The sequence below is a fragment of the Stegastes partitus genome, unplaced genomic scaffold, assembly GCF_000690725.1.
Source record: "Stegastes partitus isolate 25-593 unplaced genomic scaffold, Stegastes_partitus-1.0.2 Scaffold16, whole genome shotgun sequence".
Lineage (NCBI taxonomy): Eukaryota > Metazoa > Chordata > Actinopteri > Pomacentridae > Stegastes > Stegastes partitus.
Genome location: NW_007577747.1, coordinates 26353 through 51144, shown reverse-complemented (window position 1 = coordinate 51144; position 24792 = coordinate 26353). Strand labels below are relative to the sequence as shown.

The window sequence follows — 24792 nt, the reverse complement described above, 5'->3', positions numbered from 1 at the left end:
GAGGTTTCTTGCCATTAAAAGAGAGTTTTTTCCTAAGTTTCATCAAATGTGTGCTTACAGGGGAACTGCTGGGTTTCTCCAAACAGTTGTCTTTTTGAGGGAGTCAAATACTCCCAATTTGTCAGCGCCAGTAGCATCTAAGAGATAAGTCCAAGGAGTCTTTTGGATCACTGACACATGCGTCAATATTTGGTGCCAATAGACTCAGAGTCTTAGTTTCATTTTATTTTGTCACTTAAGTCTTGTTTTCACTCCAACCACTGCTTGGTTACAGTTAGACAATGATCATGGTTTCTAATAAAACACATCCTTTCACAACATTAGACACATGTTGCGTGCCAAAATTACCTAAAAACGAGCAACAGTGACGATACCAGCAGAGACCATTTTGCTATGGACTTATATCGTCTATTTCTTACCTTCACAGTCTATTGGAATAGTTGTGTATTGAAAAATGATGCTAAAGGGTGCCCACGGCGTTCAAATGTGATGCCAAGGGGTCCTGAACAAGCAGCAGTACACGAGGAGTTACTAGTGAGACAGGGTTCATTTCTCCCTATAATACTGGCAACACGTGAAGTGCTTTGAGATGACAAAAGATCTGTTTGAAGCATCTTTCTTAAACTCCACAGGCTGTGTGCAGTGCATATAGCTAACCAAACATTAACTTTTTTCTCTTTCGATCCAGGCGGATGGTTTGCTTCGAGTAAACGGCGACGTCAGAAATGACGACGTTCCCACCACGCCAGAGAGCCAGAGAGGAAGGGAATCTCCTCCTCGTTTCCAAGCATCCCCTTCTAAAACCAGTAACAGTGCTGTAGATGCTCCCTCGTCAGCGGCCTCACCTGCTCACAGTGTACACGCCTCCGCTGCAGGAGGAGCTCCAGGGTCACCAAAGACGAAGGAGACACAAGCTGGCACAGAAGCAAGTTCTGAGGACGTCCGAGTGGAGAAAGTCACTGAGCATTCGACACCACCCAGCCGGCCAACCTCGCTCCCCACGGTCAGAAGGACCATCTTTCTTAGTTATTTACAATTAAATTTAACAATAAAACCTTAAATCTAACGGATTTTCTTTTACAATGTGGAAAAAAAATGTCCACAGATTTATAAGCACTTTTGTTTTCTGAGTGGACAGAGATTTAAATCTCACAACTTTGCAGCATAAATCATTCATTAGGAACACAAGTGCATTACTTTCCTCTGCATACTTTCCGTTCTTCTTAAAACAGTGTGTGACTCGTTTACATACCATATGCAGGATTCACCACTAGTGCTGTAATCAACTCTTTGTCTTTACCAGCATCATCACGTCTTGCAGTTTTTTTGGCCAAATATTACTATTACTTACACTTTTTTTGTTTAATCTAAAATGTGATTTATTAAATATGCACCTTTTGCCAAAATGGCTCTTGATCTGCAGATTTAAGTTTATCATTCGTTTGGAAAACCATGTGTGACCATTACAGGAGCTCCAGAAGCCAGAGGAAAGCTTTGTGAAGACAGGAGTCCAGACAGCTGCTGTTCCAGAGAAAGAAAAGTCAAATGCTGCAGCTCATCAAACACCACCTGCAGGTCTGAGCAGTGTGCTGCTATGCTGACACCTTGTGGCTGCTTTTACAGTAGACGCATGTTACGGCAAGTCTTAAAAACATGGAGAAATGTATGATCTGCAGATATTAACATTTTGTTGTTTGCTGTCAGAAGCCAAACAAGAACAAGAAAAGCCTGAAGCATCTCGGGAAAACCCCTCCAACCTTGTCCAGTCAGGGGTCACCACACAGCAGAATCCAACAGATACTTCCCAGGTAAGACTTTTGAGAAAAATAATCAAAATCTTTGTCACCTAGCATGTCCAAGTCAAAACATCAACCATCTGTTCAATGAATAATCGTCAATCTACCTGCAGGCAGGAGTTCCCTGTTCCCAAGAGCAGTCGCAGAAAGCAGAGATGGCACCGAGCTCATCTGCACCAGAATCATTTGAATATCACCAAGTGAGGGAAACAACAGAAGGTGAGTGTCGTCTAACATCCACGCACCAAGCTCGCAGCTTCTTTTCCATACATCTCCTTGTTTTCTGAGTTTATTAGCATATCCCTATGTGGCTGTTTTCTTTTTGCCTTTCGACACGGCACTTTTACGTTCTGCTGTTGTAATTGAAAAAGCATTCCAAAAATGTGTGTTCATTCTGAGCCTATATTGGCAGCTGGCATGGCGCCTTACTTCACTTCATATCTCCTGACGTGATTTTAAACGATTTTTGAATGACGCTTATAATTAGGTTCCCTTTTAGATTTCACAAAGGAGATGAACACACAAGCTAATAAAGTCAGAGAGCCGATACAAGCATGTATACAGGAAACAAAGTGTTATCTTACCAAATAGGGCACCAAAAACAATGTTCGTTAGGTTTTTTTTGTCTTCGTTTTGACTTTTTTGCCCTCACATTAGGTTTGAACTTCTTGTCAGGTAGAAAAGCACATGAACTTTTTTGTAAAGATCTGGATTGGAACCTTTTTAAAGACTAAAAATCAATAATCCAGGTGCCATTCCTCCAACCCACAGTATCACAGGAGCAACATTTTGAAAGCCGTCTTCATTTTGATTTCTCTGATTCTCTCGATGTCCATCCCAGCTCCTGGTTTTGACATCTGTCTATCCCCCATCGTTTCCCTCCCTCCTTCCCTTCCAACCCAAATTCCCTCTTTTCCTTCCACCCACATATGTTTTTATTTCGATATAGAGTTTGAAATCAGTGTCAGGTCTCCGCTGGCAACCAGCAACCCTAAGTTACGTTGGGAGTTCTTCGCTCCGTCAGGTAAACTCCTCCATTCATGAAGATCATGTTCCTCCCTCGAGTGCTGATGCACAGGGTTCCCCTGTCGTTTCCCAGACGGCTGGACAGCAGTCCTCCAGTCACATTCCTTGTTTATTCCTTCATTTCCAAAGTCTTGTGAATGATCAGTGATATTTTCTTACAGTTTTAAATGTGTTTTGATGTTTCCCATTTGTGCTGCAACTATGCACAGTAAAACCAGTGCAGAGTTGTTGGCTCATCAGCGTGTTGTAAGACTGCTTCATTTTCATTTTGTCTTCATGTTGGTTAGGATGCTCTGTTATAAGGTCTTTTAAAAGATAGTCATGAAATAGGTCACCTTTGACAATCTGTTAAGATGATCAGGCTATATGTATAAATCGGTGATATAACTGAGTTATACTTCTCTTTTTTTGTCATTTCTACCAAAACTTGGATCACAAAGTTCCAAGACTGTGCTTATGAGAATCAAAAACGTTGTAGACAGCCTTCCTTATGTAGACATGTCAGGCACTGAATCTCCTAAACTGTATCAAAACAGCGACCCTGCTGCTTGAAAGTGGAAAGAGCTGTGACCAAAAAAAACACATACATAACCACGATGTTACAGTAAATCTCTGCCTTGATTTGGGGGAAATAATTAATGGTTCCCAACCATGTAATGTTGAAGAAAATGAGCATGCTGCAGGTTATGTTCCACATAAGAGATCAGCGCATATAAAAGCACCTCCTACTGACCAATCAGCTCTCTCGGAAAATGTCCTCAGCATGAGAAGATCCAGCGGTGCTCGATGCACAGATAATGAGAGGAGAAGATATGAGTTTTTAGAGCTGCAAGCGATTTCAAAGACATTTTATTGTTCTATCTGCCATTGTAGAACAATATCATCCTGAAACGAAAAGCCTTACAGCCTGATTGTTGATCTTATGTAATTGGCAGTAAGCCTGTTTATCGATTTGAATGACAATTTTACATTTGTTCTTCACTCGCTCCCAAAACCGTTTAAGCCGCTAAAAGAATAAAACTAAAAGTGTCCTACAGCCAAAGGAATGAGAGTTAATGTAAGATTACGGAAGTAATCATCCCCATCACTATAAAAATAGATTTTTATTACTGCTTTATTTAATCATTAAATAATTTGTCTTTTTGTGAGTAACATAAACGGGCTACGTCTGTAATTTTGCTGTACGATCTTGTTATGCATAGTGGTAATTAAACTGACTCTTGAATTTTGAATATGAGACCTACATCTAAGCAACTTACACACAAAAGAACAGCGATATTGAGAAGTATATTAATGAAGTTTTCTCTGTTTTTTTGCTCTGTTTGCTCTGTTTTTAGCCTGTATTACATTTTAAACTTCTCATATTGTTTAAAGATCATGTTGGTTCTTCTTCTGAGAAATATTTAAAGTCGTACACACATACATGTAGCCTTCTATGAAATATGAGTGTCAACCTACTTATCGCTATGAACTCTGGTGTTATATTTTGTACTCAGCTGCAGCTAAAGTCAAAGAAATATAGTCAAGCAACATGTTCATTAAATAGAACATACAATTGTAATTGTAGTCGGTCTGCAGTTTTTTTGTTTTTCTTATTGCTTTATGTTCTATTTTTTGCTCTTCGTTCATAAAACACGTCAGTCTTGCTGTTTATGAGCACAGTCCCAGATCTTTTTGATCCCCCTCGTCCAACATCTGGCTCCATTAGATCGACTTTAACAGTGTGAATCACGTCTAACCTTCGAGAGCCAAATCCATCCAAACATGAAGACAACTTTTAACAACAACTAACTTACTGATTAACTCTCGATGTGGTCTGTTGCTTTTGGTGGACTTCAGTTTTCTTCTACTCAGCTCTGTCTTTGTTTTCTTTCATACGCATTTTCACTCCTCAGGTTGTCAAACCAGCACATGATGTGTTGTCATTTTAATGAATATTTATCCCATTACTGTGATTTAGTTTGAACGCCTGCACCAAAAAGTTGTGCATTAACTCCTGTTCCCTTACTCTACAGAAGACGCAGAGAAGGATCGACGTGGAAATGTGAGTAAATCATTTGACTGAAACGCTCTTTTATTGCTTCTCATCTGGCTTGTGACCTCCTGTAGTGCAGTGGGTACCACTAGTTTAGTGTAATGGAGAAAAAAAGGGAAACAAACACAGGTAAGATTTTTAAAAAATCTTGAGGGAGATTAAAAAATCGCCTGACACAAAAACCTTCATCTGCAGTGTTCCCACTCTTTCACAAAGTGCATAGTCAAAATAAGATATACCCAGTGCTTAATAGACATAAATGTATCTTGTAATCTAATTATGTGATCGTTAAGCATTCAGTTTTAGCGCAGTTTCAGCTCAAAGTGAACTTGCTGCGTCATTCTGCAGGACACTCAGCTAATGGTTGTAGGACACACAGAGCTGTTGATGTAGCATGCCAGATGAGGATGCTGTAGTCGATGGCCGATACTGCTTATTTTCATTTTAGCTCATCTCTCTCTTTCTCTGTCTTCTCTCTCCTTAGTAGGAGTCCTTTGGCTAGCATTGGAGTAGTGCTGTTGTGGTAGACCAACTATTTCTGTCTCCTCCCTTCTCTTCTTCTTTTTTGTGGTGGATGTGTGTGCACATTGGTGTTGGTCTGTGCGTGAATGGGTCGTGGGTGGGTGCGAATGTGTGCATGAATATTTGTGTGTATTTGTGCATGTTGATGTGTGTGGTGTGGTGTGTGTGTGTGTGTGTGTGTATGTGTGTGTGTTGGGGTCTATCAGGTGTCAGTGCCGGTGTTGCCCCAGGCCAAGCGGGGTGACCGCTGGTCTTGGGACCCGGATGAGGAGCGAAAGCGTCAGGAAAGGTGGCAGCAAGAGCAGGAGCGCATGCTGCAGGTACACAATATACCTTGAAGGGTAAAGCATGGCGCATGAGTCTGCAAGGTTAGCGGTCCGCTTTGTCATGGAGCTCAGTGGGCAGAGCCGAGCACCAGCAGTGTGACTTCCAGCTGTAAAAATGTTCTGTGTATCAGCAGCTGCATGTACAAACAAGTTCTAGCGCAAGAAATAATTGGTTGAGGTAGATCATGTTAAATGAACGTCTGAAGCTGGCTAATTTTGAGGCCTCACACTCTTGTCACAAACTGGATAAGATATTTTTATGTGTGCTATTCAGACACGTAGCTGGTCCACAGGTTCAGCTATAAAGTTCCACAATCAGTGCATAAAGCTTTATGAGCCTAGTTTGGCAGTTTATTTAGCAATTGAGGACTAAGTGCGTCTTTTGTGAGGTTTTAATGAGACAGGTATAACAAAACTCATTACATTTTTATGTGTTGAGAGCAGAAAAAAAACTGGTGTGAATGTCTTAGAGATAAAAAGGGCTTTTGAGGATTTGTGCCAGCAGATGTAGTAGCGGATAATCATACGCCTTATAAAACCTTCAGCAAAATACAGACTAGAACAGAGGCTTGTTCTCGTGGTTGGCCTTTAATTTATGATGCATCTCGGTTTTTTTCCAGCAAGTCACTAGAAAAACCTGCACTGACTGAATTTCGGTCAAAGTCGCTTTAAAGCAACTTCAGTGTGTTGGCAGGCAGGGATGACTTGTTAACAAAGCTACGCATGAGTCAGTGCATAAACAACACATTGTTATCCCAGTAAGCATTGTTTGGGTGATTTGCGTGAGGATTTGGAGACTTTTGGCTTCACATTGTGTGCACAGCTATTCGGCAAATGAGTATTCTCAGTACGCGCAAAGATGGGCTCACCTGACTTAAATCCTAAGTGATAACTTGTATACTGTTCTCAAAATTGAGATTTACAGTGAGGAAAGACAATATTCCTCTCTGAACAGCACTGGGACGGTGAGGTTTCTGCTTTGATGAAAGTTGAAAAGATCGACAAACTGACAGTTATGAAAAAATGGAGTGTTTTGAAATGCCAAAATTATTATTTAGGTGCTCATTTGGGATTTTTATTGGTTACATTTACTGTAAAACTTTTAAATAACCAAGTGAATTTGGAAAAATGATCATAATTTCCTTGCCTAATAATTGTGTGCTCATATATTCCCCTGAGAAAGACAAAACGTTTTTCCATAAATGTTCAATTTTGAGGTTCAATAAAACTTTGGTTGACTGAGAACATCCTGTTTGTTCAACAATAAAATGAATCCTGAGGAATACAGTTTGCCTAATAGTTGTGCACACATTGTAAACTGAGCTGAGTTATCTTGTAAAGTTAATGTCTTTTAAACATCGAGGTTACATAGAACGACAGCTCATTGCCTATATTTCAGTATGTAGCAGGTCATAATTAAATGTTGCGATACTGAATACTGTTCACTTATCTGTAGTCTAAACGTATGTTAAGCTGCATCCCACTAAAACCATGGAATTGGACATTTTGCTGCTGACCAAACCCCAAAAATACACCCAAACCACCCAGTTCTGTTATAAGCTTCTGTACGACAGTCACTGACTTGCTCAGCTTACAATCAGAAGGATTACCTACATTTCACTGCTACTTCCAAAGCTTGCCTCCATATTTGTTTTATATCGAGCACATCCTCCTCTAAAGGCACACCCCAGCTGCCTCTATGCACACTTCAACCACTAGATGGTGATTTTGTGCAGTGGAAGAACCTCTGTTTTGGTTTTATTCCCTCACTGTCCATCTCATGCACATACAGAGGCAAGGACTTGGTCCAAGGTTGCTGCTGTTGCTGCTGCCCTAATCACCCTCTCTCTCCTCAACCAGTAACAGGTGCATCTCCAGTCCACGTATTTCTGAACATTTAACAGATTCACTGGTGTCCACGACTCACTGTACTCGTCTATGGTGGTTTCTGGATTAACAAAACTTGAAACAGCGAGAAACACGAGAGCGGATTTGTTTTCTCTCCAGTTGTTGCAGGACTGTTTGAGATGAGATGCCCTCAAATGGATGAATGTCTGGTGCATCAGTGTGCTCATTACCTGCCTCCCTGGTTGTTTCTGTGTGTGTCTCTGCTTCCCTCTAAATATTCAACCTTTAAATGTGTCTTTCGTTTGGGGTTCCTACACAAGTCTGAAAAAAGTAATCTTACGTATCAGAGGAATGCTGTCTTTGTGTGGTGTGCATAAGAAAATCATGAATTGGGAAAAATTAAAGACAGCTTTTGAAATGAAGTGTGTAGGAGCCCTGTGCTTAATGCTTCCTGCATGTTCTGCTTTTGCCCTTTGTCTGCACTGCCTGCTTTTGCTCTCTTTTGTTTGCTTTTTATCCCTTAAGATCAAATCTGAGCAAGTGTTTAGCCATAACAGACAGGAAGCTTTGCCTCCATTTACGTCTACAAATCAAGGATGATATTTAAAATACATGCTGATGAAGTTCCGTGTGTAAATCATGAGCAGTCTACCTCAGCTCCGTCCCTCCTTGGACTACATTAATCAGGGTGCAGTTGGAGAGAATTTCATCGATGACAGAAGAAAAATGAAGCCTTTTTGACAATCTCTGAAAAACTCTTTCGATGCCAGATGTGTCAGAATATCCAGCTGCAGACAGTTTAGTCTTCCTCTTTGTTGAGGCTCTGTGCTGTATGTCATGTGTCTGTTGCCATGGTAACAGGAGAAGTACCAGCGGGAGCAGGAGAAGCTGAAAGAGGAGTGGGAGAAAGCACAGAAGGAGGTGGCAGAGGAGGAGAGGAAGTACCACGAGGAGGTGTGTTTGTGTGCTTCAGGGTACATGTTGCATCTGTGATGTTTTTTTATAAATACTTTTTGATATGCTTGAAATTCTGCATAGGTTTGGACTGTAAGAAGTTCTGCATTTATGCGTTTGAGAGCCAAAAGTAATGTGTTGTTTCTTATTGCTAGTCGTATCTCATACTCGTGTGGTTTATAATTTACTGTCATTACAACAGGAGCGTAGGATACTGGAGGAAACTGTGGCACCTCTGACCCCCCGCTCCTCAGCCCTGCCCTCCCCCAGCCGAGGGGAGTTCTCCTCCACCTCTGAACCTCAGGACACTATCGTCCGCTCGCTGGCTGACTGGGAACGCAAACAGGAGCTGCTGGAGAGGCAGTCGGTGAATAGCTCATTGATATTAGATTGTTAGATGTGTGCTTTCTTACTCGATAAGTTAGGGAGGGGTGTATAGACAAAGACTAACAGTGGCGACTTTTTATATTTTCTTTATTGTTGATAAAGTCAACTAACCTAACCTAAGCCTGATTTAGCTTATTCCTCACTCCACACTGAGCTGCATCAGCACACTGGGTAACATGGTTTTCTTACAAAAAATATGGGCACTTTAGTTTATTTAAAAATAGGTCTTACAGACCAATACCAGAGTATTTTCTAGCAGACAGATGATTGTACATGCTCAGGCAGTCACACATGAGCTCGTTACAACCTGTCGACTTTGGGCTGAAGTTAACTGTCAGCTTTGCAAAGTTGAGTCCAATCAATACAACAAATACGAATATTTGTTTCACGAAAATAAACTGTCAGATGTGATGGATGCAGGGAACCACACTTGTGTGAGTCAGAGTACGGACATACAGGAGAAGGACAAACGAGTGCAGGCAGCAGCTGACATTACCGCAGCCAGTATTTTCAAGGCCCTGAGAACCCCTATCGGAGAACTAAGGAGTGATATGAGAGCCAAGGAAGAATCTAATCTGTAGAACAACACTGTGACTTCTTCAGACACCTGAGGCCCAGAGTGTTGGAGATTTTCCTCCAGCTGGACACAATATACTGACAGCATAATGCAGAATCCCAAAGAGGAAAGTGAATCCGGAAGTTGCCACAACCATGTACAGAGCGCTTAACTTTTTAATATTAACCTGTTGCAAAGACTGCAAGTAATCTAGAGTACCTGTATTTTTGTGATAAAGAAATCAGTCACCCAGTGTAATCATGTGTGTCACTGCTGTTTTATATTCAACATGAGTGGAGAGGAATGAGCTAAACAAGGCTTTGGACACAGACGACACCTGATAGTTGAATCAATGTGTCAGTGGTTTTGGTCTTAACAGTATAAAGTATTATATAAAATTAATAGTGTTGTCCTTGAAAGTCACATAAGTCGACATGTGAGCTGTTGAACTAACTGTTGACTGTTTCTGATTGGTTGACAGAGGCCGAGCACAGAGAGCGTAGAATGGAAACGGAGAGAAAACGACAGGACCAGTGACATCAGCACCGCTGACGACAGCATGAAAACGGGCAGGAGGTTGGTGAACACTGTCTCAATGCAGTAAATGCTGCATTTTAGCAGAAGTTATGAATCCACTACAGTTTACAATAACATTCAGAAGTCTGGCTTACCAAAACACTTCTGTATTTGACCCTAAGTACAAGAACTTTACTCTAACACAGCGGCATGACAATTAGTTGGAAAGTTCAGTTTTTGATTTGAGAGCTGCTTTATGTGTGCAGGGATATTTATTAGTAATACCCCGTGAATTTGGAAAAGATCTGCCAACATGGTGGATGAATATACATGAAAATGTGAAATTAAAATCTTGCTAATTTCTGTGTTCGTTAGTCTTTTGTATGAATAATTTGGTGTAGTATTTTGTTTTGCCTCTTAATCTTAGCTGTGTACTGAAGTGTATGTTTGACGTTTCTCTTTGTGCAATCACCAGCTCGGTGAGTCAGAGCAGCAGTCAGGTAGAGGTGCTCGCTCACAGCCTTCAGAACGGCCAAAAGCTTCCTCCAATGGCGACCAAATCCTCAACTCCAGTCAAGAAACAACAGGAGCCCACAGCAGACAGTAACAGACCCAGCCGGCCTGCAGGAGATCGAAGGTGTGTGAATGTGGTGCGTGAGAGAACTGATGGCCTTAGTCCAGGTTCTGCGATGTTATATATTGAATATTGGTGGTCTGCAACTTATTCTTGAGTTCCACCGACACATGGAGGTGGATTTAAAACCTCTTGTCACCGTGCATCAGAAACATGGGCCCCAAAAACCCATTATGGAGATTTTATTTTTTTTTTAGAAGTGGTGTTATGCACATGCTTTTTCTGTTAAAACAAAGAAGCTGTTCTGACACATGATTCTTAAATATTTTCTGTTAAAAAATGTCTCACAGCTGTTTATATTAATGTGCTAATGTCATGTCCCCAAACACAGTTTTATTTCCACATGTTCATTTTTTTTTTCTGTTTTAGCGTTTTAAAAAAAATTCAAAATGTTCCTCAGTCTTTTTTTTCTCCATGTCATCCCTGGTGTAAAAACACCAGGAACCAGCAGTGCTCTGTGGGTTTTTACAAAAGCTACAGTGACGCTGTTTGGCCAGCAGGTGGCATCTTGCACCTGTATTTTCGTCTTTAGTCCTCCTCAAGGGAAAGTAACATCATTGCAGGCCAAGACAAAAGTATTCTAAACACTATCATAAGGATCAAACATGATAGCAACACATGAAACTACATTTTAAAGGTTAAACTAAGCTTGCATCTGCCTAAACATCTCTGAGTAGATTTGACTGTTGCTCTTTCTTTGATTGGTTCTTGTCTGACCGGGTTGGCCAATGGTGTGGCTGTATCTGTGCGTCATCATCGTGTTTCATGTTGCTGTCCATTTCCAGGAGCGGCCCCATTGATAATAACATGGGCCGCGGCTCATCGAAGCCCCCCGCAGCATGTCCATCACCGTCAGACACACTGCCTCCAGCACCCAACAGGTATTGCATCACAAGCAGCCGGCGCGGAGGGAGGGGAGGCTGCCGTTCATTTCTGCATTGTCATTTTCTGCTTCACTGCCCACATTTCCCCACCCATCTCATAACATGTACCACTGCAGCAAGGACCTTCCAACCTGCTCGGAATTTCAGTGTAATAAAAGGAAGGTGGAGTCGCAGGGAAGTGGAGGTTTATTTATTAACTTTATGTTTCTTCATTCCACAGGGAGCACAATCGCAGACGCTGCTGCAAATGTGCCTTCCAAGATCACATGTTATTAAAATATAATTAGGATCATGAATGAAAAATGGCACAAGAAAAGTGGAGAGCAGAAAACATAAAGAATGCTATCAGTGATGGAGTGCTGCATACAGTGTTGGCTATGCAGAGAGCAAACACACAGAGCGTGATGAGCATCCATTAGAACACAGATGTAGATCAGGTGAAGTTAAAACGTAGGATATGACATCTAATATTTAGGTCAGCATCTGGATGTTTTGCATGTGAGCAGTGCTGGTTGATCAGCAGTGTTTATAATTTTTCCAATTTGACAAAACACTGACAAAGGATCCAACTATTAACCCTGTTTTTCTTGTTTTCTTGTTGCCTCACTTCCGTAACAGAAAGAGACATGTATTGAACATCATTTACAGTCTGTCTCTCTCCTGTAGGTCTGTCAGTGGGAAGAAGCTGTGCTCCAGCTGTGGTCAGCCATTAGGGAAAGGGGCCGCCATGATCATAGAGACCCTCAGCCTCTACTTCCACATCCACTGCTTTAAGGTTGGTGATGAAGAGAGCGCTCGTCCTCCAAAAGTGCTTTTTGTTGTCAAAGACTCGTTCTCAGCTTTATTTCTTTTTGTGCATCTTATGCAGCATCCACCAGAAGCATGAATGCTCAACAGTGAGCTGTGTTAAAGGATGACATGAGTGGTATTTTTGTGATTGTACTTACTGTCTACAAATCTACAAAAAAAAACAAGCAACATTAACAGTATTTTCTCTGTATCCAGTTTGTGACTTAGAGCTCAATTATTATGCAAAATATATGAGAATTACATCAGTGGCCCACACTATTGTTTATTTTGATTACTTGAACTGTCCTGCTGCTGGAAATACCCGCTAGCTTACCAAATATTTATTAATTCGCAGCTGAAGATAGTCCCCAATAAATGCATTTTTTGAGTAATGTCTCCTAAAAACTACAGCACCAGTTGTTTAGGGTAATTATTCAGGCTTTATAAATGTCCCTGCAGAGATTTCAGTGAGAACAGGGCAAACGCCGCCCTCAATATTTACAACACATGCAGTTGTTTCCCTCCACTGCTCTAATAAACATGTGGAGCAAGCAGTGGACTGCAGGCACGGCGATACAGGTGCATGTAGAGGAAGCACAAATTGTTAAATTCACCAGAGTGGAGGAATTGAAGTATTTGTAGAACCCTCAGACCCTTCGCTTGATGTGTCTCCTACAATGTTCAAACAGAATCTACAGCCTTGTTTGTGTGGTTCATCGCTAAGATTTAGTTTAAGAGCCTAAAGTATCGTTTTAGTCTCTCTGTGGGATTTGTGGGAACAGAATAAAACCAGCTTTATCCTTAAAATACACCTAAAAAAAACAGCTAAGTAGTGAATAGCGAGTCTTAATGCCCTCTGTTTGTGTCTCTCTCCTCAGTGTGGGGTGTGTAAAGGACAGTTAGGCGACACAACTACGGGGACGGATGTCCGGATCAGAAACGGCCTCCTCAACTGCCACCAGTGCTACATCCGCTCCCGCTGTGAGTCCCCCCACCCCCTCCACCATGTCCTCCTCTCTTAACATAACACTGTCCTGCTTCTGTTTATTCCTCCAGTTCTACTCTGTCTCTAGCAGTGTTTCTATTCATCCGTTAGCAACATGTATGACTGCGGTCAGGTTCTTCTCCAAGCAAATCAACCATTATCTTAAAAAACACGTGAAATAAATGACTCACTGAACATCCCCCTCACAAAGAGAGAACTTATAATCACTTTATAAAATTAGAAAGAAGGATAGGTATTATTCTCTCTTTTTGTTTGGTAATGTTGGCTATATTTCATATTTGCACAGATTAATAAATGCAATTTTTAATAATATAACTAAATACAGAGCTCATGAACCAGGCTGAAAAATGCACAAAGGTTATTTTCATTTACTGTTTTCAAAGTGACACTGTTTTGTGATTTTTAATTTTTTTTTAAACTGTATATTTCCAAACCTGGACTCTTTATTGCAGCCCCCACTGTGAGGCTGATAAGACAAAGTGTGTTTTAATGTGGAAATCCTGGCCAGTGCAGCCTTAATAAAGACGTGTCAGACACACTGAGTCTGCATCATGGTGCAGGTAGGAGGAGAGACACCGGTGATGCTGCGTTTGGGAGAGGATGACGGTAACTTTCCGTCCCTTTCACCTTTACTGCACAACAGCAAAAGTTTGTGCCTTCTAAGCAACGCCGCTCGTGTTTCAATAACCTCTCAGCAGCCGTTTATCATTTGGGGATCAGTAAACCACCAAATCAAATCAGAGCCTCTATCAAGAGACTCCTTTGAGTCTTTATCTCAAATTAAGAAGGGTTTCTTTCACTGCAGCTGCATGTCCTTGAACTTAAAATCCCAGGAAAACACTTGTGGTTTATAAAAGAAAATCATGGTTTTCCTTCTCTTTTCCTCTCTTTCCTATCAAGCGGCCGGACAGCCAACCACATTGTGACGCTCGACTAAAAAGCACAAGGTTCAAGGAAGAAACCCCATCCCTGTTTTAACCCGATTATCTGCAAATCATGTCCTTCACAGCGTGTCGGGATCTTTGCATCCTCTTCAGCTCGATAACCATTGAAGATTCATCATGTGGGCCAAACGGGGATCTGGGGACAATCGCGCGTTTAAAAAAAAAAGAAAAAAAGTATATTTCTCGTGTTTATGTCATCTGATATGTGAGTGAAATGTGGATTTGATTGGTCCTCATGCCACCACAAACTGTGTTTCATCATGCAGCAAGAGAGAAAGAGAGAGAGAGAGAGAGAGAGAGAGAGAGTGTTCTGAGGCGACGGCCATGTTGAAAAGAGAACAGAATAACACAGGTAGGCTATGCTGATGCCCTGTACCGTCACAATGAACGCAAAAAGAGCTGTTCAACTCTTGGCTAAGGAGAATCAGATTCTGTTTTCCCGGTTGGAGAAAATATTTTAATATTTACAATGATGGAACGGCAAAATATTATCACGTTTCCTGAATTTGAGTTCCAAAATAGTGGAGAGAAAAATAACATATGATCAGGCGGCTCAGATTGGATAATAAAACTTCTCTTAGCAGGCTGGATCTGACAAATGCCCCTTCAATGAAGCAACAGATTAAAATGAGCTTAATATAGAAAGTGCAATAAAGGTCACTATAAACCTCGTATGTAGACACAAACACACGATGTTGTAATTCACTATATTTTATCCTTTGGCCCACTCGGTGACCTCTGATGTCTCTCGTTCGGTGTACAGAATAAAATTAGCTTCTAATATAAAGACATAGTATGGATGTAGGTTCATCATTAGGGCAATAACATGACTTGTGAGCTGTTTTTGTGCTTGTGGGTCACAGCAGGTTGTTCGTCGTCAGGTCTGTCAGCTTGGAAGACTTTAATGTGCCTTAGGAAAGCAAGGTGATGCAGGAAACTAAACACCAGCTATATGGTGTTTCAATTTTCCTTTCTTTATTTTATTTTATTTTATTTTTTGTTTTTTTTGGGTGCGGGGAGGGATTTGGCCAAATTGAAACTCCCAAACTGCAGACGGACGGGCTGCAGCCCTCCCTCACATCACGCTTTACTTCAGTTGATAAGTACTGTTTATTTTCTCAGATACAAGGAACTTAATTTCATATCCGCCCCTGTGACTCCTCTGTGATTTGTAGTGAAAAAACAAGTGCAAAGAAAGGAATACGCTGTCGTCTGTTTGAAAGAACACACAGAGTACAGTATATTTACTGCAGGGGAAACCATTGATTTAATTTTGAATGTTTTATTCTAGAGCGATATAGACTTCTGTATGCTATTAATTGAGGTAATTTTGATAATTGCTCAGTGGTAGAATTCATTTATACATTTAAAGATATTTAAAAACGAAAGAGAAAAAAACCAAAAAAAAGGATCACCAGTACACGTTACATGTAGTTAAACAGCAGAGGTAATATGAACACATACCAGCAGCAGTTGCACCTGTGCAATATTTGGTTGGATGAAAACTAAAGATCTGTGCCGCCAGCTGCACATTTTAAGTCACTCGCTTCTTTTGTATGAGAAGAGCTCCGTTATGTGTTGTGGATGTTAAAAAAAAAAAAAGAAAAGAGAAAAAAAAGATCAAATAAATGCACGTTTAAGCCTAAAACCAAATGATTTGCTGTATGAAAGCAAACTAGCAGCGTCCTCCTCTTCCTCCTCCTGAACTGCGTCCTATAGCCAAGCTTCTCTCTCCGGGTTCATCTCTCTGATCTACAGTATTTTTTAAGGTTCTGTTACGACTGTGTATTTTTATCCTCTTTTAGTTAATGAATCAGCTGAGTCTCTTATAGCGGGATCTTTGAGACGGAGCTCTATATTCAGACGGTCTTCTTAACAGGATAGTTGGGGAATGAAAACCTTTTACGTCTGTTCTGTATTTATTGTAATATTCACCTGAACACTATCCGAAATATAGATTAATTTGATGTTTAAATGCAATGGCATTTATAGCATACTGTATGTTTATAAATAAAATGTTATAAATTAAAATGCTGCTTCTGTGTTGTTGTTTTTCCATCAATATTATTCACAGAAATTTACAAAAACAAAAAAAAAAGAATTTGAACGTAGCTGAAGAAATACAGGAATACATGCTTTAAATGTTATTTCAGCAAATGTGCAAAAGAAGACACCAGAAGTCAGGCTTGTTTTTTAGGAACTTGCTGTGTGTGTGTTTCCACTTCAGATAGTTTTTGCCTTTGTGCAGCCCTCCTGCTTTACTCAGCCGCTACGGTTGGAAACCTCTTTTGCATGTGCAACCCAGTTAAAACAACAGCATGTTTGATTTAGTAGCCCAGGAGTAAACAAAACTAAGAATCAAAATAAATAGCAGTTTGAAATTGTATTAAATTCTGCCAAAATAAAAAATCTGTCTCGCCTGTTTGGGTTTAGGACTTATTTTGGATTAAAGGAAGTTTTTTTGTTGGTTTGTTTTTGTGGGTTTGATTTTTAAAAAAATGTTTTTTTAAAAGGTAGATTTGGGTAGTAGGACGCAAAAAAATGGAGACAGACTTCGGCATGAATCTGCAGAAGAGACACCTTGAACGCTGTCACCCTGTTGAAGAAAGAAAAGCAGTCACATACAGCATCATGAATTCTGGTGTTAATTCTAAATTGTGCCAAATGCAAAATACAAATCTCTCAAACCAACTATTTGTATTTTTGTAGATCTGCCCTCCAGTTGATCTTCAATGTCAGAGAATCTTGTCGGTCACAGACACCTTATTCACCATCTTTGAAGTAAATCTGAGCTTTGTTTATTTATGTTTTTAAAAAAAATATGTGTATAGTAGATTATTGTAATGCCACTGGTTTCCAATTCAGATCTCACGTGATCTGGATTTAACCCTATTTTAAAATAATAGTAGGTTCTAGGAGTACATTTGGAGGGATTTTTTGTTTGTTTATTTAATTTTGAAATTTCAGTAAAATAAAATACTACTTTAAATTTTAAAATTACGTTTTTATGTAATATTTTTTTCGAATAAAAAAATCAACCTTGAGCACTTGACTGAGCGGCGAAGCGTCGCGGTGCTGTCCTTGGTGCTGAAAGCTGCGGCCTCCTCAAACCACCATCAGCGCGTTTTGTCTAATTCGTGTAAAAGCTAAGTAAGAAATGGTTTAGGACGCCCAAACTGGTTAAATATAAAATAAAATAAAAGGAATTACAACTGATACTTCTGTCGATTTCCCCCCAAAGAAAACATGACAAAAGCAACATGGGCTTTTTTTTTTTTTTTTTTTTATCATCAACAATCATTTCAATGGTACACCTGGAAAACTATGTGCACATGTAGAAATATTTCCTTCTTAAATATAAGCATTCATTACCTACATATAAATAACTTTCAGATCCCGGACAAAACATGTTACATAATGCTCACAAAATGGGAGGGAAATCATTGTAAAATCAGACAAAGAGACAACATGCAAATTATATAGAAATAAATACAATGTTTGCATCCATTCCCTTTTTTTTTCTTCTTCTTCTTTACCCAAAATAAATTCTTCCGAGGGAATTTTGTAAAACATCAAAAAGACTTGTATGATCGATCTACGAGGGAGTATGGCCTATGGTTCAACTATAGGAGACAATAATACGTATTAACACTATACAATTTGAGCCACAAAAACACTGCCGTAGAAAGACACACAAAACATACAGATTTCCTGTCAGAGGTGAACATTGCAGTAGTTTGTGCCTTTTTTTCTCGAGGAAATAATTGTGTTTATATCGATAATTTAAAGAAACTAAACTCTCAGCAGCCCTAGAAACAAAAACACAGCTGTAAGAGGCCACTTCCACACAGCAGGTTGTGTCTATAGAGAACGAAAAAGCAAAAAGAAAAAGAAAATGCGTCAGCGTCTCGTTGGATATTTCTTGTTTCAACACGGTGGGTTTTGTGGGAGAGCATCCTCAGTCATGGATATTAAACGTCTCTGTACCAAACAAAGCAGCTGTTGATCTCTGACATTTAATATGACTAAACGAGGCTCCTTTTGCTCGCTGATGGCACTACGCGTTTCCAAAGCGCCCACGTTTGTGTTTGCTCGTAATCTGGACAAAAAAAATAATCATCTCAACAAGCCATTTGATCCAGTATTCGGTATTTTTCTTTCAACAAGTTTGGGATGAGAGGTGGCATCTTGTTTCGATTTTACGCATGATAAATCTCATGATAAGTTTCTTGTTTTGATGGTATTAGTACAGGAGAGAAAAAAAGAAAATGTCCTTATTTTAACCTTGTTTTTTTTAGGATATTCAGTCATGAAACAAGTAGAAATATCACCCAATTAGCACTTGTTCAAAGAAAAGACAAACGGTGTTACTTTTAAGACAGTATGACTTGTCAAGATGGATATTTTTACAGCAAAACTGACCACAAGAAATGGCGCAAGGCGTAAAAATAATATAGCAGTAGTCGTCTTTTTTTTCTAACTGCTTTTTTATTGTCCTTAAGTCTGTCTTGGGCGATTGCTTTTCAGTCTCCGCAGAAGGAGGAAACGTATCTCTTTTCCTCTGCTCTGTATTTTTTCTCTCTCCCCGCTGTGAAGCTTCATTAGAACATGCTGGTCTTTACTAATGTAGCTTTGGCTCCGTTCTGTCTTTGCAAAGACGACAGTACGCTGGCGAAGGGCCCGCCCAATGAGTCCGGGATAGAGGTGATGGTCCCCGGTGCGGTGGCCCAGCCTTGGCTCGGTGCTGTCACTCCCATGCCGGTGGACACGGAGGTCTTCACTTGGTCCACCTGTCCGTTCCCGGTGGTGTTGACTTGGCCTGCGGTAGGGCTCGGTCCGCCGCAGTTGGAGGTGGGCACCGGGTTCGGGCCCGGTCCTCCTGTGCTGTCAGGGTCGGTGGTTTTGGTCTCTTTGCTGTCTTCGTCTCTTGAGTCGGACTTCTTTCCAGAACTGGACTTGGCAGCCGCTGCGGCTGCTGCAGCTGCGCGCTCCTGCTTGCGGAATTTGGCACGCCGGTTTTGGAACCACACCTGAATAGTTGAGAAAAGGTGAAAGCCGACACGTTACACGACTGTGTTTGGTTTGTTTGTGGCAAAAAAATGACTAAAATGATCCATTAGTGTCGTATCGAATTTTTAGATAACTGTCATACAGATGGGGGACCAAAAAGACCAGTTATCGTAATCATCTTGATTCTGTACATATGTCTGTGTAACTGAGGAAAACCACTTTATTTTATGCATCAGGGCAGCACACTGGGTGGTCAGCAGTGCATCGTGTCAAAGCAGTAAAGCTTTTGATTCATTAAAATGTATTTCAAAACCGTGATTAGTAACAATACGTTAAAATGTTTCTTATTTGCATCATAAATCCTCCAGTGCGTAATTACGCGTAATCGTGCGTAACGAGTGCCGGCGGTTGTGTACCTGCACTCTGGCTTCAGTCAGATCGATTTTGAGTGCCAGCTCCTCTCTGGTGTAGATATCCGGGTAGTGTGTTTCTGCAAAAACCCGCTCCAGCTCCTTCAGCTGGGCGCTGGTGAACGTGGTCCGGATGCGCCTCTGCTTTCTCTTCTCGTTCAGTCCGCCGTGATCCGTGAAGAGTTTGTATGGAACTGTAAACGGAATGAAATGTCAGCGTTAGACGTGCGGTGGTGTTATCTGTGCAGTAATGGGGAGATATGAGGGTGTGCAATCGTGATGTTGTCAAATGGAAGTAAATTCAAATTCGATATTTTGTATAAAATCCGGTTAAGGGCGCTGGGCTAAAGCTTTCAATTGTATTATGCCTTTGATTACCTGTGAATTAGTTCAGAATTGATAACGTTGCAGACCTGTGATGCGGTTAATTGTAATGTTAAACTAATTGTTGCTCCTCAGATTGAGGCTCAAGTTTGAAAACTTGTCATAATGTTCCCATCCGCCCCGCTTGTTGCTACTGTAACTCCAATTCGGTGTCAATAATGAGCTTTAGTCTTTGGTTATCTAATTATTTTCGAAGCTTTATGTCTCATCGCAAAGTAAATAAATTATGCCTATCATTTTGGCAGCTTAAGATAATTCTGTTGGCGGTTTTGGGTGTGACTGGGATAGTATAACCCCGTAACCGAATTACCGCTTGCCTGCAATCGCTTCTAACGTGATAAATTCTTTCATTTGTGTAAGCAAATTTCGTTTGGTAAATACTAAACACATTTCCATTTTCAAATGCAATCAAGGCGTCCTATAATACACCGGGTTGAGGCTCCGGAGCCGCTGCTTACCTGCGGCGTACGGGCTGCTCTGGTGGTCCCGCAGGGTCCCCAGGCTGCAGGACCCCGGCGTGAGAGACGGACAGCCGGAGGTGGCCCCGAAAGTGGTCCTGATGGGATTGTACTGAAACCCACTGGCTTGACTGCACGAACTGAAGTCCGCATAGGCCGATGCCAAGCTCGACGTGTCCATCCCGGCCATACATGACTCGTAGGCAGAGGAATTTAGGTAAGAATACTCCATTTTATACATTTGAAAAGGCTCGGTAGTGTGAGAAAGCTGCACTTCCCTGGAAAAAAAAAAGTCAAACAAAAGCACCCAAAAAAATGGGCTTGAAAGGGAAAAAAAATAATAAAAAATCAAAATGAGGAGAACGCGCGGTCTGACTTTGGGGGGAAAGATGACTTGTTTGGTTTGAACTGGTTGGAAGAAGGCTGGACGGTGGGTAGATGTTCACTGCTCAGCGCCTGCTCCAAAACTGGCCTCCTTTATAGGAACCTAGCCCTGTTTTATGAAAAGCCCCCTAAGAGCCGCCTAGCCCGAGGTCTCTAGAGCATATAGTCCTCATAATAAACTTGGCTCTTTCCGCTTGGACAATAGCAAAGCGTTTGGTCTTATTGCTAGCGCTTTTTTACATGACAATAACTCATCAGTCTATTGGGCTGGCACTGGGGGCCCGGGCTGTCCAACCTCCCTATCATTGATCCCCTGCATCTCTAATTAGAATTTAATACCACGCCATTACGCACCCCTCCACCACCGCCGCCGCCGCCCACCCCTCTACCCATCCGCCCCACTCCTCTCCAACCACCATCTTGCCCTTTAATTCAATCACACCACTTGGAAATAATGAAAGTTGGGTGACGATTCTCCCTGATCCAATTTTCTCCAAGCTTTTAAGCCTTTTAAGCGACCGTATACCTTGGGCAGGATTTCACATAGTATTCCCCCTCTGCCTCTTCTCTCTGCCCGTCTGCTCCGACTATTCTCACTGTTTTTGACTCTCATTTTCTGCACTGGAGCGGTTAAAGCATGTCCGTTTTTATCTGTGGTAACATCCTATTTTTTTCTTTGCGTTGAGGTAAATGGATCTATTGTGGCTTTAATAAAACTATTTGCACCTGTTTCACATTTAGAGAAAACGAGCATATATGCAGCCAGGTGAATAATTTCATATTGGTGGAGGATTTTTCACCCTTCTCTGCTTTAGAAAATATCATGTTAACGCACAAACGTCCTTATTCTCCAAATAGACGCACACCAGTCGCATCCATACCTGTGCGCAACGAGCCCTTTGTTGTGATTCCTCTCCGTTTCATTTAAACATTACACTGCAGCACATTCTCACCTGGCCTTTGACATTTTTTTTTTTTGCTTCTTCACCGTGTCTCAGCTCAAGTTGAAGTTAATAAATGTAAGCTCGAAATTGTCGCCCACATATTTGCAATTTACGCAAAGTAATAAAAGACTTGGGTTTAATGTGATATTCTCCTTTCCCAAATAAACACAATTCTTCCCCTGCGCTGCTGCTGCTGCTGCTGCAGCATCATCTCTGCTAAACTTCAGGGTGTGTTTTTTTATGATTCAAATGAGTTTGTAATTGTCTTTATTACTTTCATTATTCCGTTTATTTGGCAAATAACATCTTTCTAATGAAAGTAACGAACTGGCGAGGCAGTCATCGGACCTCTTAGGCTCACAATATTGGCTGAGTGGTTAATTTGGTTTGTGTAATAAGGTGAGCCGCTTTGTATGGCGCTTACACACTCTGATGTGTTTCTTTTTCCCCCTTTTTTTTTTTTTTCTTCTCCTATTGGACCGAGTTCAAGTCCTCCGTTGAAGCTGCGCGTTTTTTTTCTCTCTCTCTCTCTCTTCCAAATTATCGGAACACAAAAAGGGAGTAACAGGAATTATGGTGCATCAATTAAATTTAGCAGATGAGTGTTTGATGTTTGAATTTGTCTCGGTGATTGATCTGTGCGGTGGCCCCACATCGAAAGAATCACTATAATATTCCAATAATAACTCTGCAGGGACTACAGGAATATGATGCTCAGCAGCAGAAGTGTGTCAGTAGTTTTCATCCTGTGTGTCCGTGCTGTCACACTGGACTCTGGATATTATAAACTTTTGTCTCACAACCTATTAAATATGATTATAACGTTATTATAGATCCTTTTTTTGATCACCACAGACTCACTTTTATCACAATATTGATCTTATTTTTCATCATAGTTAAAGAAGATATAACATTTTCTAGGATGATATTGAACAAATAAAAGGTTTGCTGGAGATCACTCGTAAAATTTAACCTTTTATTTTTTTTATTTTTACCCCTCGAGGCCCTTAAATTGTGAATTAATATCAGGTTAAGATTTTAATTTTCAAAACAACTAAGCCTCATGTCTGTACTGACACCAAATTCCTGGAAATGAAAATGCACTTTAGTGAAAATATAACTTGTTTTTATTATTATTTCTATCAAAATAAAGGATATTTTCATGTTGCATGTGGCACCACCTTTATAAATTGTGCTTTGTTTTGTCCATGCAGGCATCCGGCAGAAAGGTGCATCTCCACATATTATCTGTTTAAAAAAATAAATAGAAGACCCCGGCTGCATTTGCCATCAATTATTTTTTCTCTCCACAATCGCTGACGTGTTGCAGTGTGTTTTCTGCCTTTTCTTTCGTGTGTACATTGTCTTCTCAGGGATCAATGAGAGCAGAGAGAGAGAGAGAGAGAAAAAAAAAGTTAATTCTTTCTTGACACAACCCGCTGCCTATTATGTAAATGTTTTCTTTTTTTATTTTCTCTTTCTACACACGAGCTGGGACCCAAAAGTTGTACCAAATGGTTAATTTGATTATTGAAACCAAAGAGCCAAATGGTTCACCGTCCTCCCTCCACGCGTCTGGCAGCGAGAAAAGAAACCATCTCTGGGAATTAATCTAATAACGCTCAAAGAAACGAGAAGTCTTTTCTGATATTTCGCCGAGGCAAATACAATTATAGCTTTTAGCCATCGCTTTCTTTCACTGAAGCCGCTCTTTATTCTTGTGGTCTATAGTCCCTCCGCCATAGTCCACCAGCTATTGTAACGCCTCCTCTTTTATAGTTTCAACATCTTTTAATTCTTTCAGCTGCCGGGTGGGACGAGGAGACGCCGTTTGATATTTTGACGCGAGAATATTAAATCCGAAAGACGGGATTTTTGTAGTCTGAGCTGATTTGTATGATTTTTTTTAAGCTTTTCGCAAGATGCAAAACGTGCAGACAGCTTTTATCCAGACGCACAGCGGCCTGCTGGCTGCAGGTTCACACACTCTCCGTGTTACGCACCTTTCCCCAAACAGCAGCAGAGGACGAAAACGGTGATTTACAGTAACATAATGATCCTTTAATTCAAGTAAAGCGGTAGTTAATTCGTAATTATGTGGCGAATAAAGGGCTTGAACCATATGCCTTCACTTAAATAAATCAGGAAAATGCGATGTGTGCAAGACCCTAAATTCCCCTGGCAAGTGCCGGACAATAGCCGGGATATGGGAGGAACTCCTCTCCATTTAGTGCGCACTATCGTTGCTCAGCAATATAGGAATGCGGGTCGACAGGAGGGACAAAAAGAGGAACAAAATGCCATTGTCTCTGGATGGATTGGATGGATCCACTCCCCCGAAAAGGCAAAGAAACAGAGGAGGATAAAGAGAGAGAGAGAGAGATGGGAGGGTCCCGCTGTCACATTTCACCTACAATGTCTCACTCCTCCGCCCGAGGAAATCCTACGCTTATCAAAACGGTTATTAATAAGGCCGCGTGTTGCAGGGGAGGGGCTCTGAAGCGGATAAAAAATTCATTTTGGGGATGCTCTCATGGCAATTTAGTCTGATGTCTCAATTTGACGGGGTGGATAAAGGCGAGAGCCGAGCTTTAGCGAGCAAAATATTTTTTAGAGGAGGTGGAAAAAGAGCTTTTTCTTAAAGCCTTAACCAAACCATTTTTTGAAAAATTTCAATATTCTGTAATGATTTTTATCCATGTTTTGTCTTTTCTGTAAGACCTTAAACTGCTCATAACAAAACAAGTAAAATCAAGAGGCAGGGGGGAGGTGGAGTGTGGGGCTCCAGACTTTAAGGTGTTCCAGGCTGGCGCGTAAAAAGCGCATCGCGTTTCCAAGCGCGCAGATGGAAAGTGACATCTGGAGAAGAGGCAAAATTCAATTAGAAGCTTGTGTCTTCTCTCGGTGTCTGCAGAAAAAGATAAAAAAGAAAAGAAAAAAACGTGCAGCACAAAAGACATCAGGGATTCAGTGTGCTGT

At 40.9% G+C, this 24792-nt stretch overlaps 2 protein-coding genes across 7 annotated transcripts in view; one reads left to right on the top strand and one right to left on the bottom strand.

Moving 5' to 3' along the window:
• LOC103363866 (LIM and calponin homology domains-containing protein 1) overlaps nt 1-16254 on the top strand; it is a 99750-nt gene extending 83496 nt beyond the window's left edge. For 3 of the 6 annotated variants that reach the window (XM_008290812.1, XM_008290837.1, XM_008290845.1), the window contains 15 exons: nt 689-1003; nt 1470-1575; nt 1705-1808; nt 1910-2015; nt 2746-2820; nt 4838-4866; nt 5586-5699; nt 8415-8507; nt 8710-8874; nt 9932-10026; nt 10442-10603; nt 11386-11481; nt 12151-12259; nt 13152-13254; nt 14180-16254. In XM_008290812.1, the coding sequence (XP_008289034.1) occupies nt 689-1003; nt 1470-1575; nt 1705-1808; nt 1910-2015; nt 2746-2820; nt 4838-4866; nt 5586-5699; nt 8415-8507; nt 8710-8874; nt 9932-10026; nt 10442-10603; nt 11386-11481; nt 12151-12259; nt 13152-13254; nt 14180-14205 (1698 nt within the window). In that variant the 3' untranslated portion in view covers nt 14206-16254. The remainder of the gene's footprint in view (nt 1-688; nt 1004-1469; nt 1576-1704; nt 1809-1909; nt 2016-2745; nt 2821-4837; nt 4867-5585; nt 5700-8414; nt 8508-8709; nt 8875-9931; nt 10027-10441; nt 10604-11385; nt 11482-12150; nt 12260-13151; nt 13255-14179) is intronic. The other 3 variants (XM_008290821.1, XM_008290853.1, XM_008290829.1) reach the window with 3 other exon arrangements.
• A 2570-nt stretch (nt 16255-18824) lies between these two features.
• Nucleotides 18825-20726, bottom strand: phox2bb (paired like homeobox 2Bb). Its single transcript, XM_008290801.1, has 3 exons — nt 20486-20726; nt 19650-19837; nt 18825-19253 (listed from the first exon to the last, which is right to left on the bottom strand). Exons 1-3 carry the CDS (start codon nt 20724-20726, stop codon nt 18825-18827), a joined length of 858 nt encoding a protein of 285 aa, XP_008289023.1.
• Between the last annotated feature and the right edge of the window lie 4066 nt (nt 20727-24792).